This window comes from Pongo pygmaeus, chromosome 1, assembly GCF_028885625.2.
Source record: "Pongo pygmaeus isolate AG05252 chromosome 1, NHGRI_mPonPyg2-v2.0_pri, whole genome shotgun sequence".
Lineage (NCBI taxonomy): Eukaryota > Metazoa > Chordata > Mammalia > Primates > Hominidae > Pongo > Pongo pygmaeus.
The window spans coordinates 98,838,751-98,853,613 of NC_072373.2; the positions used below are offsets into that span (position 1 = coordinate 98,838,751).

At 42.8% G+C, this 14,863-nt stretch overlaps 1 protein-coding gene across 4 annotated transcripts in view; it reads right to left on the bottom strand.

The window, feature by feature from the left end:
- The window catches only part of SNX27 (sorting nexin 27), a 92,640-nt gene extending 81,654 nt beyond the window's left edge, over positions 1-10,986 (bottom strand). The window contains exon 1 of one of the 4 annotated variants that reach the window (XM_054474055.2): positions 10,289-10,986. In XM_054474055.2, coding sequence (XP_054330030.1) covers positions 10,289-10,599 — 311 coding nt within the window. In that variant the 5' untranslated portion in view covers positions 10,600-10,986. The remainder of the gene's footprint in view (positions 1-10,288) is intronic. The other 3 variants (XM_054474056.2, XM_054474057.2, XM_063650934.1) reach the window with 3 other exon arrangements.
- Positions 10,987-14,863: the final 3,877 nt, after the last annotated feature.

A 14,863-nucleotide genomic window follows, 5' to 3' on the forward strand; every position in this document is an offset into this window, starting at 1 on the left:
TGAGATGGGAGAATCCCTTGAGTCCAGGAGGTCGTGGCTTCAGTGAGCTGTGATTGCACCACTACACTCCAGGCTAGGCAAGAAAAATAAATTAAATTTAAATTAAAAAAAAAAGAAATGGGAAGGAAAGTTGCTAATAGCCATGATGATTTTCCTAAAGTAACTCATTTTCCTCCTACACATTTCTGAGGATCCCCCACTCAGTTGTTCACCACCAAAACACAACTAGTCCTAAATCATTTCCCAACACCAACTCAGTGTTTGAGGGCTGCTACATTTTGAATCATTGTCAACATGGCCAATTTAAATGCTACCCTCAAATGATTTTAACTTGGTATACTGACCACAGTGAAAGTTAATTAAAGAATAAAATATACTTGTTTTATCAATAACCTTGGTTTGCAAGTCAGGTAAATCATCAAAGGAAAAAAAAATCTTGATTTTTCTGAAGTTCTATTTCACTACTATTTCTGAATTACCACATAATGTAATTAAAAGCATTATCCCTCACGTGATCTGGTAAATTTGTTCTGGGGCCGCAACCTGAACCCTGAATCTCAACCACCCATTTCCTATATATTCAATTAATCCCAAGTGGTCCTGTAAATGAATGTGAATAGATAGTGTAATCTATCACGACAACTGAAAAAAACAGCTGAAATACCTTCATTTATGAAAGATAGTCTTTACAAATCAGTAACAAGATATACTTTTGAAGGGATATGACCCTCTGACGATCAAATACCATCTTTTAATCCAAATTAAATCTGAGCAATTTCTTTTGGAAATGAGAAACACAGACTACAACTTCTGTAAGTCTGTAGTCCATTCCAACATATTGAAAGAGAAGAAAGGTACAGTCGGACCTTTTCCAAATCAGGAATATAAAAGATAACTGGGTAGGACAGGGAAATCTAAAATAATCTACTAGCACATAACTCACAAACAAAACTTCAGTGTCACACTTCCTTGATACAAAACCTCAGGTAGACAGAACAAAACTCATTGCTGTTTCCAAGTAAAGACAGAGGCAGGAACAAACGTTCTAGATGATTAAACTGATCAGCAAAATAAGTAGAAAAAGTTTCCAAAATTCTCAGAGGCCATCATGTTTTCCAAGATCTCCAAATATTCATTTAATCAATCTCCCAATTTTTAAAACATAATAAATAAATATAAATAAAACTAGATCGACACATAGATATAAAAGTACTGTGGTATTTGCAGGGGGAAGAGACAACCTTCCTAGTTAATAATCTTATTGAAAGTTCTGTAAGAGTAATCAGCCTCTTGAAAGCAGCTGGGAGAGCATGCACCAGAGCAGCTGACTCTCTGCAGACTGCCTGCACTTTTCCAGAGGGAAGTAAGCTAATTCCTTGTGTATCAGGCCTGTAGAAAACATAGGCCTATCATTCTGGTCTTGCTCTGAGGTTTGACACAAGAATCTAAAAAGTTTCAGATAGCTTAAGCAAAAACAGACCATTTCTTAAAAGATGTTTTCGTATCAGTGGAAGTTCACTGAGGAAGTACACATAAGAGTACTCAAATACAACTCCTTATTCAGCACCTCAATACCTTGCAGAGAGGCACATTTCCTCAACTATTATGAGAACCTTATTTAGTTGGCAGGGAGCAATAAATAATAAACAAGAGACTACACACATACTACCTAGCATTTGACTAATACCATACCACAAAATTTAACCCTGGAGTACTAATACTATGAGAGAAAGCAAAAATTCACTTTGTGATCACCACCAGGTCTTAAATTTATTTGAAGGAGCTTCACATGAATTTTCATTTTGAAGGTAGGTATTAAGTGTAAACTTCAGTACCACATTAAGTTTCCCCCTCTGTCTTCAGTCCATTCAGCTCCCAACATGCTGTATGCCAAAATAAAAGATTTAAATTAAAAGAAGCATCTTCGGCCAGGTGCAGTGGCTCATGCCTGTAATCTCAGTACTTTGGGAGGCCGAGGTGGGTGGATTACGAGGTCACGAGTTCAAGACCAGCCTGGCCAGCATGGTGAAACCCAGTCTCTACTAAAAATACAAACAATTCAGCTGGGCATGGTGGTGCACACCTGAAATCCCAGCTACTCAGGAGGCTAAGGCAGGAGAATTGCTTGAACCTGGGAGGCTGAGGCTGCAGTGAGCCGAGATTGTGCCACTGCTCTCCAGACTGGGCAACAGAGCAAGACTCTTGTCTCAAAAAAAAAAAAAAAAGCATCATCTTCAAATCACAGGAACAGACTTGGAGAAAAGTAGAGCTAGAACACAACAGGCTTGTAGCACACAAGGATGAAAGTTACCAATTATAAACACAATAGTAAGTATAGTCATTTAAAACATAAGAGAAAGAGAAAGGATAACTGAGAAGCTGGATTCGATTGTGAAATAAAATACAAACACAAGTTAAAGGCAACCAGCTCCTCACCAGCTGTTCCCAGTTCTGGGTGTCAGAGCTTAGTTGTTCTTAGTTCCCTTCTTTATATAGTACAAGACAGTCCAAGAGACTAGATGGCTCTGAAATTATCCTAATTCTAATAGTGATTTTCCTCTTTCGCCTTGGAAAAGTTATTCAATTTCTTTTGGTAAATAATTACATAAAACTAAATTCACAGGAAGTCCTGGGTATTAATGCACACACAGCTATATTCTGAGCTCATAAAGAGAAAAAAATCCAAACTTCTTGGGATTACATTCAAAGCCATCTTTTTTAAATCTTACTGCAACCTTCCTTTCCAGTTTCTGTCACCACAAATGTCTACAGACAAACAGCAACTTTAAGCCCCTCGCTAGCCTAAGAGCTTTTCACATTTTCCCCTCTTTGGTCACAGTTTTCCTCAACCTATAAAATCCTTGCCCCTTCTCTGAAGTTTTATTTGTTCTTCAATCCAGTTTAAAAGCCTTGTATGGGCTGTCTCCCCACCAGTCTTCTTAGGCATATTCACTCCTGCCTCTATACTTCGATTGTGCTTTTCATTTATCTCTATTATCTCGTTTAGCTTTACACACAGTAAATTGTTCACCTTCCCTACTGCAGTGTAAGCTTCTCAAAGGCAGGGATGCAGAGACCCTATGACTCATACAAGCCAAGCAGTACTTTATATACAGTGTGTGCTTACTTGTGGAACCAAACTGAGTATGAGGTAATATTTAGCAGGCCAATATCAGGAAAAGTGATGCCCTAAATTACTGTTTTTCAGACAGTGGATCACAACCTAATGAGTTGTGAAATTAATGTACCAGGCCACCACCAGCACTCAAAAAAAACAGAACAAAGAAACTCAAAATACCAACAAACTAAAAAATACCAGAGTGGGCCCAGCACGGTGGCTCAAACCTGTAATCCCAGCACTTTGGGAAGCAGAGGCAAGCGGATCACTTCAGCCCAGGAATCTCAGACCAGCCTGGGCAACATGGTGAAACCCTGTCTCTACGAAAAATACAAAAAATTAGCTGGGCATGGTAGCATGCGCCTGTGGTCCCAGCTTTCTGGGAGGCTAAGGTGGGAGGAAAAAAGAAACCAAAAAAACTGTATTTACTGGTATCATGCACTCTGGTGTTTGGTTTTGTTTTATTTTTGAGACAGGGTCTCTGTCTCCCAGGCTTGAGGTCAGTGATGTGATCATGGCTCACTGAAGCCCCAACATCCCAGGCTCAAGCAATCCTCCCACCTCAGCCTCCTAAGTAGCTGGGAATATAGGCACGCGCCACCACACGTGGCTAACTTTTGTATTTTTTGCAGAGAGGAGGTTTCACCATGTTGCCCAGGCTGGTTTCGAACACCTGAGCTCAAGTGATCCACCCACCTCGGCTTCCCAAAGTGCTGGGATTACAGGTGTGAGCCACCGTGCCTGGCCAGTAAATATAATTTTTGTGAAGCTTATTTCAGGTGTTTTTTTTTTTGGCATATATATTAGGTTATAATGTAAAATGTATCTCTTACTATGAGCTGTAATTTTTTAAAAGACATTTTAAAACTGCCTAAATTTTTTTTCCAAATGTGGGCTGAACTGTACCAACCCATCCATGGGCTCTTACTGGATTGCCCAAGAAGCACAGAAAACATCTACATAGCTGAGGTGGAAGAAAAGAATGAACCTAAATGGCTCTAACCTAAACCACCACAATATCCTTTTGTCAGCAATGCCATCATCTAATGAATGAACTTGCCACAGATTATGCTCAAAAGCATTTTGAGCAGTGATCATAAATTGTTAAGTGTCTGCTTGTCAATTAAGTCTCTTTGCTTATCTACAAGGTCATAAGAATTATTCCCAATGGGACTTACCTTGAAAAATAATTATCTTTGAGAGCATGGTAACAGGCCCTCATCTGAAAAAAAACTGGTCAGTGGTAGATGGAAAGAGAACTGTTCTTCACAATAAGTTAAAAGACCCAGACAAATCATTATGCTACTAGTAAAATATATTTTCCTGGTTACAGCAATCTGTGGAAGTTATTTCTGAGGGGAAGGTAATGCTATTTTCAAATTTAGTTTTATTTGTTTGCAACCTCAACTACCTGTGAAATTAAAAGGAATTTAAAAATCATTGTTCTGCCGTCTTCACTGATAACCAGCAGGGTAAAGATAGCAATAATAAAGGCAAAGAATGCCTGCTTTAGTCTCCTGTCTCTCATCCAATTTAACAATGGGTAATAGTGAGTAAATAAAGATATAAAATAGTTACATTTCATAACAGTAGAACCAAAGTTCAACCGCTATCGACGTTTCTACAAATGTAACTGAATTTTAAGCAGCCAGGTGCTCAAGCCTATAATGCCAGCAGTTTAGGAGGCCAAAGTGGGCAGATCACTTGAGGCCAGGGGTTCAAGACCACACTGGGCAACATGGCGACCCCATCTCTACAAAAAAAAAAAGTACAAAAAAATTAACCAGGTGTGGTAGTGCATGCCTGTAGTCCCAGCTACTTGGAAGGCTGAGGTGGGAGGATCACTTGAGCCCAGAATTCAAGTACAGCCTGGGCAACATAGTGAGACTCCTATCTCTTTAAAAGGAAAAAAAAAAAAAAAAAAAAACAGCTGTAAAAAGAGAAAATATTCAAGATCTAGAATCCAAAGATCTGGATTTAATTCTGGTTACCATTCATTGGTACAACACTCAGTTTCCATTTCCTGTCTTATAAAATAGGGATAATACTCATATATTCATTTGGCAAGTATTTACTGAAGAATACTTTCCATGTGCCACCAGACATTTGGCTAGGGATACAACAAATACATAGTATTTGATGTAGTCCCTGCCCTTGATGAGCTTATAATCTTCCTATCTCACAGGACTGTGTGAAGATCAGATGTAAAAACACTACAAACTGGCTGGGCGCAGTGGCTCATGCCTGTAATCCCAGCATTTTGGGAGGCCGAGGCAGGCTGATCACCTGAGGTCGGGAGTTTGAGACCAGCCTGGCCTGACCAACATGGAGAAACCCCGTCTCTACTAAAAATACAAAATTTAGATGGGCGTGGTGGCACATGCCTGTAATCCCAGCTGCTTGGGAAGCTGAGGCAGGGGAATCGCTTGAACCCGGGAGGCGGAGGTTGCAGTGAGCCGAGATTGCGCCACTGCACTCCAGCCTGGGCAACAACAGTGAAACGCTGTCTCTAAATAAATAAATAAATAAATAAAACTACAAACAATAACACACTATACACACTGCAAAGCAGTAAAATGATTATTATAACTATTAATATTAACTTGTTCTACCTCTTAACCATCCATCTTTATTTCAAGAGCTTAGCAAGATCCAATAAATAAAGTATAGACGATCAGATAGAACAGTTAGTATTTAACTGATTTTCCACTTAGGTTGGAATTCGAGAGCCTAACAATTCACTATTTGTTGGTATAACCTTAGCTCATTACTCTCAATATAATCATGAAGATAAAATGAACTGAGAATCCAAGGCCTACAACCTACTGCATCACCCTGGGCATGTAACTGAGTATGTGGGTTGCATTACCCACACCTGGTAAAGGAGTAAAAAAATAAAGATTTCTAGGCCCTATGAGAGATCTACTGAATCATAACCCTTAAAAGGTGAGCCTGAGAATCTGTACTTTAGATAAGCACACCCAAGTGCTTCTTATGTTCCCTAAAGCCTGAGAACTGCTGCCAAACAAATTTCCTTTGATCAATAACCATGATTTCATTATTTCAAACATTACCCAAATCTACCTAGAAAATATCAGCCAAATAGAATTCAGTTGCAATTGAGAAAGCAGCTTTTGAGACGGTACTTAGTCTGTGTTACATGACTCACACTTAACTCATAAAAATACTTCTTGTGGCACCAGCCTCTTTAATTCATTTTCAAACTCTCACATAAAATGAAGTTAAAAAACTGATGATTTTGAATGCTTGCAAGCCAATCTTAGTGGTCCATGCTTAAACTAATCCTTCAAAAATACAGACAGTTTTATATCCATATCCACTGCACACTAAAACCTTCCAGCAGCATCTCTCAAGAAATAAATCAATCAAGAGTCCTTGGAACTACTTTAACCTTAAGAAAATTAACCTGAAATCAAATGTTACTTCACATACTATATAATTAGTGCAAAGACATATTTATTTTGGTTCTGTTTGTTGAAAGCATTCTTTACTCATTAGCCTCCAGGTACATACACATCAAAGGGAAAACACTCAGTATATGTTACACTGGGAAAAATTACATGGTGGAAACCAGCATTGCTAGTCAAAAAAACTTTCCATCTGCAGTAAAATTTAGAGCCCAGAGGGCTTGTTCATACTGCAGTACCAAGCCCTGTTAGAATCTAGACAGTTTTGAAAGGAGAAAAGGCAAACTGAACCATATGGGCTCCAATTTAGTTTCAGGACTAAAGATTAGGACAGAGCCTTGGTAAGCCGACTTTAAAAGAAACACAAAGAAACTGAAGCTCTTACTTGTGTCCAAGTTTGTATGCCCTTAAATTTCAAAGTTACTCTGTTCTTTCACATCTCTGTCAGTTGTCCAAACAACTGAAAAATACGGAAATTGTTATAAAAACAATTTGTAAACACAATAGAAGAATCTAAAATAGGGAAAAGTCTTAAATAGCAATTATCAAGGTCCAAACATTCACCTATGACTTGATACAAACTATAGCCACACAATGATAATCCACCTATCCCTAATTCTGACCCCACCTGGCTCTTCAGCAACATGCAAAGCTTTCCTGGGACAACAGAGGTAAACTTTAAGAACTTGGAGGACAGACAAAAGCTCTAAGGAGTATTGCCTAAAAAATGCTTTAGGAAAATTAGCATCAACCTAACCATGATCGAGACAAGTAGCAGGCACAGATATCCCTCAAGAATGACATCTATTTGGTTGCTAATTTCCCCTTTCACTTGAAACCCTAAAGAGAAGGCGCAGACTATCGAAGAAAGGAAAAAAAAAAAAAAAAAAAAGAAAAGAGAAAGACACTGTATAGTTGAGGTCTCACAGAATGTACCACTAGCTTGGCTTTGGGCTGTAATTATCATTACTTCCCCTATAGTACCAAAGAAGGTTCAGAGAATTTGGAAATCAAAATACATATAGTTGGAAGAGTGAGAAACCAATGCCAGGAAGATTTCTGATTATCACAACCTTCCAGAGAGGTCTTCTAGGCAGAGTATTCTTTTCCCCTGCCCACTAAAAGTGACAAAGTTCTCTACTTACCACAAAGGATGTGCCAAAAAGTAATGTTTGTTCTCTAGAAGGCAAAGATTTCCCAGCTTCCTAGTCTGGAACCTGAACCAAAGGCAAGTCCTTCTACCTTTCCTAGGGGATCATCTGAGGTCTCCTTTACAGTTTATATCTAGGCTCTTGGGCAGAAGCCACAATAAAGGCAAGAAGCCACTAACTATGTACGTTGGGATGTGTGTGTGTATCTGCAAAGATAGATCATGTTAACTATCGTCTCCTACAGAATTATTCTTTTTGGTTTAGTTCCTTTAGATCCTGTGAAGAGTAAATAATGTAGAACTTCATCATAAATTTATAATTATAAACGCTTTAGTTTTAAATTTAAAAATAAGAAGCTGAGTCCAAAATTAACTTCCAAAGGGAAAGGAAAATGATAATTCCGAGACCTTCTATTGGAAGAAAACATCAGCCACAAATTTTGAGTTATCTAGAAAGAAAATAATTAGGTGCCCAAGTATAAGAAATCTGAAGATCATTATTGTAATCCCAGCACTTTGGGAGGCCGAGGCGGGTGGATCAACTGAGGTCAGGAGTTTCAGACCAGCCTGGCCAACATGGTGAAACCCGTCTCTACTAAAAATACAAAATTAGCTGGGCATAATGGCACATGCCTGTAATCCCAGCTACTCAGGAGGCTGAGGCAGGAGAATCGCTTGAACCCGGGAGGCGGAGGTTGCAGTGAGCCGAGATCGCGCCACTGCACTCCAGCCTGGTCGACGATCAAAACTCCATCTCAAAAAAAAAAAAGAATATATTGTCAGAGAATACTAGGAATACTAGGAAACAGTATGTAGGACATTAATGAAACAAGAAAGCATCTATTTACAGAAAAGACAGAGGAAAGGTATACTGTCTCCAAACACTGGCCTAGGTGAGCAACTATTTCTTTTTTTTTTTTCAATCAACTCTCCCAGGTTAAAAGCAACTATTTCTTGAGGTGGAAGAGGTGAGGAAACAGAATGAGTGGATACCATAGAGTAAGAATGTCAAGGATAAGGGTAGATGGCACGAGATGAGTAACAAGGAATGGATTTCTCTATAAGGCAGATTTTCAAAAAACTATCCCCTTTGCAAACCTACTGTTTTACAAGAGGCAACAGAAGGTTGCGGAAATTACAATTAAAATAAAATTTATAAAAAATGAGAACGATTTCAAGTGGGCAAATCGACATATGGAGGGAGAGAGTAAAAGTGTAAAAAAGGAATGCACAACATAGATTCAGTAAGAAGAAACACAGCACTGAAGACTGCTGAGGAGAACAGAGACAATGCGAGCACACACCACCTGCAAGTCAACCTGCAATCACTATCCGAATTTCAATACGAAGTACAAAAAGGCAAATGTAACACCTAGATTAGGGTAATGGAGGAGGTGTGCACAGAGATTGCAAGACAAGGTAGCATCCCGCAAGAGCATGGAGGGATGTGGTGGGGAAGGCGTATGAAGGGGGAGGGACTGCAGCAGGGGAGAGAGGGTGGGCTGCAGCAGCAGAAGGCGCCTTAAAAAACAGAAGAAAGGAAAAGCAGCCTAGGGGAGGGAAAGACTAGGACAAAGTCAAGTGTGGGATCACAGGAGGATAGAGTAGAAGAGGCAGCAGAGACGTGCATGCCCTAAAAAAGCAAAGCGGTCAAAGACCCAAAAAGGGCTTCAAGTAGTTTGGGAGGAGGAGGAGTTACAAGGGGTCTACCATAAACCTGACTAGGAGGAGGCATGAATATAGAGCAGGAGTGAAGGCAGGAGGCCAGGGAAGGGATGCTCTCAGAGGGGTGTGCTGATGGAGACACTAGATTCCAAATTAGGGTGTGATACGGGGGCAACCGAGAAGAGAAACTACAGTGTCAAATCCCAAGCCGCCCACCCCAAAGGCATGCAAGGGTCAGAAAGCAAGGTAAACTCTTGGAGTAGAAATACAAAAAGGAGGAGAGGAAAGGGGCACACGGTGGGATGGAAAAATTTAGGGGCAGCTTAACCATGAGGAGAGGGTAACTAAGGAAAGAAAAAGGAGTGGAGCGGGGAGGGATGATGTTTCCGGACGAAAAGTAGGAGCAGACCAGAGGTCCTGCCTACTTGGTCTGGAGGGCAGAAGGGGCAGTCCACGGGGGCGGAGGGGAGTGGTGGAGAATGAAACTGCGATGCTAAAGATGAGAACTTGGGGAGGAGACGGTACTGGCTGGATCAGAAAACGAAACGCCGTCAGTAAGGAGCAGATGAGGTTCCTTCTGAGCAAGACGAGGGGGAGTGAGGAGCAGAATGCAGCACGCCAAACGGGAAGGCAAAGGGGCGGAGAAGAGCCCAGAGTAATCGGGGCACAGGGAAGAGCACTGGGGGTGCAAGGGCATCAGCTGGAGACGACGGGGTGGGAGACCGGCGTCGCAGAAGCCCCGGGGCGCGTGGCGGGAGGGCAGCCCACAAGGATGGGCCCGGCTGCGGAGGCCTGAGGGGCGGGGGTCCGGAGGCCGGCTCGGAGCTCGGGGGAGGTGCGGCCTGGGGGTGACAAGGGTAGCAGGGAGTGCAGGGGCAGGAGGAGGGGCGCGGGGAGGATGGGGCGGCGGGTAGCCCCGATACTCACACCTCCAGGATGCGGTCCCCCTTGCGCACCCCGGCCCGATCGGCCGCCCCCCCGGGCAGCACGGCGCTCACATGCTGCAGCGGCGCGTACAGCTCCCCGTTGATGCTCCGCAGTTGCCCGCCCTCGCTCACTTGGCCCCGCACGTTGAAGCCGTAGCCGGACTCGGACTTGACGATGCGCACGACCCGCGGGCCGCCGCCTCCCCCGCCGCCGTTCCCGGCGCAGTGAAGCCCAGACCCCCCGCCGCCGCCGCCACCTCCGTTCCTGTGAGGGGCTGAGGGGTGAATCCCTTCCCCGTCCTCGTCCGCCATCTTGCGAGCAGGAGAGCCGTACCCCCGCCCCCTACGCCTCCAAGGCCTCCCGGCGCGTGCTTGCCCTGCCCGGCAGCCGCACGACCCCCGACGCGCGCGCCCGATCCGCCGGCCGCGGGACCGACTCGGCCACCAAGCTGCTGGCGCGGGGTGAAGAGGAGGCAGGGGGCGGGCGAAAAGCGGACAATCGGGCACCGTGGGGCCTCCTGGGAGACGTAGTTTATGGGCGGCGGGGGCGGGGAGCGGTCCGCTCCCGGGCCTGAGCCGAGGTCTTAAGACGCAGTTCGGAAGCAAGGCCTGCCGGGAGTTGTAGTTTATCTTTTATGCTGGGTTAGGAATTTGATCTGCTGGGTGGGGAGAGTATACCCAGCACCCAGCGTGGTAAAATGATTCAGTTCTTGATGCGGACCAAGTTTTTTTTCCCCCCCTTTCATTTCATAACCTCTAAAAAACAATAATGTTAGAATAACTTAACGTTTATGATTCAACACAGTCTTAAATTATATCAACTCATTTTTTGGCACAGTAACTTATATGTTGACCAGGGCCCAACAACCTGTGAGGCAACCGGATCACGATTAGCTTCCCTATTTTACGTTATTAGGAAACAACCTTAGAGTGCTCAAAGTCATCCAGCTACTAAGTATCAGGAACTAAGGCCCAGTTATTGTGCAACTTTCTTGTCTTGTATTGCAACTACAGTCATGTGCCGCATGAGAACATTTTGGTCTACAATGGACTGCAAACACGAGGGAGGCCCCCTAAGATGATAATGGAGCTGAAAAATGTCTATCACCTAGTGACACAGTAGCCACCATAAGGTCATAGCACAAGCATTACTCACATGTTTGGGGTGATGCTGGTGTTAACAAACCTGCACTGCCAGTCATGTGGAAGTATAGCACATATGATTATGTACAGTACATAATACTTGATAATGGTAAGAACTATGTTACTAGTTTATGAATTCACTGTAGTTTTTATCACTATTTTAGGGTGTACTCCTTCTACTTTTTTTTTTAAGTTAACTGTAAAGCAGCCTCAGGCAGGTCCTTCAGAAGGTATTCTAGGTATTCTAAGTATTGTGGTTTTTTTCCACGTATTCCAAGTATTGTGTTTTTGTTTTTGTTTTGTTTTGTTTTGTTTTGTTTTTTTTAAGATGAAGCTTCACTCTTATCGCCCAGGCTGGAATGCAATGGCACGATATCGGCTCACTGCAACCTCTGCCTCCCAGGTTCAAGTGATTCTCCTGCCTCAGCCTCCCAAATCCCTTGGGATTAAAGGCATGCGCCACCACGCCTGGCTAATTTTTTTGTATTTTTAGTAGAGACAGGGTTTCACCATGTTGGCCAAGCTGGTCTCGAACTCCTGACCTCAGGTGATCCGCCCGCCTCAGCCTCCCAAAGTGCTGGGATTACAGGTGTGAGCCACTGTGCCTGGCCCCAGTTATTGTTACCATCAGATGACAGCTCTGTGCATGTTATTACCCATGAAGATCTTCCAGTGAGACAAGAGACGGAGGTGGAAGACAGTGAAATTGAAGATCCAGATCTGGTGTAGGCATAGGCTATGTTTGTGTTTAAGTCTTAGTTTTTAACCAAAAAAAAAAAAGTTTAAAACATAAAATTAAAAATTGCCTTAAATAGAAAAAAGCTTATGGAATAAAGATATAAAGAAAATATTTTGTACATCTGTACAATGTGTTTGTGTTTTAAGCTAACTGTTATTACAAGAGAGTCCCCCCAAATTTTTAAAGGCTGGGTGTGGTGGCTCATGCCTGTAATACCAGCACTTTGGGAGACCGAGGTGGGAGGATTCCTTGAGCCCAGGAGTTCAAGACCAAACTCGGCAACATAGTGAGACCCCATCTCAACAAAAAATAAAAAATTAGCTGGTGGCTGAGCGAGACTATATCTAAAAAAAAAAAAAAAGTAGCTAGGCATGATGGCACATACCTGTAGTCCTAGCTACTTAGGAGGTTTAGGTGGGAGGATCGCTTGAGCCCAGGAGGTCAAGGCTGCAGAGAGCTGAGATCACACCACTGTACTCCAGCCTGACCATCAGAGTGAGATCCTGTCTCAAAAAAAAAAAAAAGAAAGATCTCACAAAATATGGGATGAGGACTCAAAGTCATTATAATTAGAACATAAAAATTAATGTGACCTTATTTTACAACCAAGCTAATGAAGAAGGATCTTGATTAGTTACACAATAAAGTTGGAATAAGAGTTTTGCTCCAAAATAATAGTGGCATTTGGATTGAACATGAATCATTTGGTTTGAACTGAGCACTGGATGGGGAAAGCAAGGCATCAGAGAAAGAAAAAAGAAGGGAGCCTCCCCTAAAAGAGTTATTTTTTCATTGGTTTTTTAGATAAAAATATACTGAATGCCTACTCTGTTCTAGACTCTGCAATGGTAGCTAGGGATGCAGAGATAAATACAATAATGTCTACAAACTCCCTGAAAGGCAACAGGACATGGTCAAACTTACAAATACACATATTCCTCAAACTGGAGGCAGTTCCACTTCCAGGAGTTCATTCTACTGTTTACACTTGCACATGTATGAAGTGATGTTTTTATGAAGTTAAGTCATTGCAGCATTGTTTGTATTCACAAAAGACTGAAAACAACCTAATGTTTATTCGTTAAATCATAATGTATCCACAATGGAAAATTGAATCAATGTAAACACAGAATAAGGAAGCTCTGTATGCACTTATATGGAATGATCATATCATCAATACTATATATGATTCGGTGAAAACAAAGTGCAGCACAATCTATACAACATGATACCATTTGTATATAAAATGGGAACCATGGGCCGGGCACGGTGGCTCACGCCTGTAATCCCAACACTTTGGGAGGCCGAGGTGGGTGGATCACCTGAGGTCAGGAGTTTGAGAACAGCCTGGCTAACACGGCGAAACCCCGTCTCCACTGAAAATACAAAAATTAGCCGGGTGTGGTGGTGCACACCTGTAGTCCCAGCCACTCGGGAGGCTGAGGCAGAAGAATCACTTGAACCCAGGAGGTGGAGGTTGCAGTGAGCTGAGATTGTGCCACTGCACTCCAGCCTGGGCGACAGAGCAAGACTCCAGACTGGGCGACAGAGCAAAAACAAACAAAACAAAACAAAACAAATACAAAAATTAGCCGGGCATGATGGCAGGCGCCTGTATTCATCAGAAGGCTGAGGCAGGAGAATCGCTTGAACCTGGGAGGCGGAGGTTGCAGTGAGCCAAGATGGCGCCACTGCACTCCAGCCTGGCGACAGAGCAAGACTCCGTCTAAAAAATAATAATAAAATAAAATAAAAGGGAACCATATATATTTTTATATCTCTAGAAGTATTCACAAGAAATTGATAACACTGATTGCTGCTAGGGAGGGAGACCGGATAGCTAGGGTGTCAGAGGCCGGGACAGGGGTAGGAGAGAGACTTTTCACCTTATACCTTTATGTAACTTCTGAATTTTCAGTCACATGAGTGTGTTGCCTGTTCAAAAAATAAATTTAAAAATATTTAGAAAGGATCAAATTGGAAGAAAAGATGATCAGAGCATAAAAATAACAAAAAAAAATAAGACACCATTACTGCTGGTGAGAATTCACAATCTATCAGGAGAGAAAACAAAAGAAAAAACCATTGCAATAGAGCGTGATGAGAGCTGTGAGGAGAGTCCTGCACAAGCTGCTAGGAGTGCACATCGGAGGGACTTCCACGTATCCAGAGGGAGGAGTTAGGGAAGATGACTCACGAAATGGGAGAGCTGAGCTAAGTGATTACAGATGAGAAGAGTTAGTAATTGCGTCAGAGAAGGATAGTGGTGGAAGGGCATTTCTGACAAAGGAAACAGCATATTCAAACACACAGAGATTTGAAAGAACACAGTACAGTGTGAGACCACACAGTTCAGTAGGACCGGAGCAGAGGATACAGGAAGTGGACAGGGGAGGTGGGCAAGAGTCAGATCTGGGAGGGCTTAAAATATCGAATATCGGCCGGGCGTAGTGGCTCACACCTGTAATCCCAGCACTTTGGGAGGCCAAGGTGGGCGGATCACGAGGTCAGGAGATCGAGACCATCCTGGCTAACACGGTGAAACCCCGTCTCTACTAAAAATACAAAAAATAAAAAATAAAAAAATTAGCCGGGCGTGGTGGCAGGCACCCGTAGTCCCAGCTGCTCAGGAGGCTGAGGCAGGAGAATGGCATGAACCTAGGAGGCAGAGCTTGCAGTGAGCCGAGATCGCGC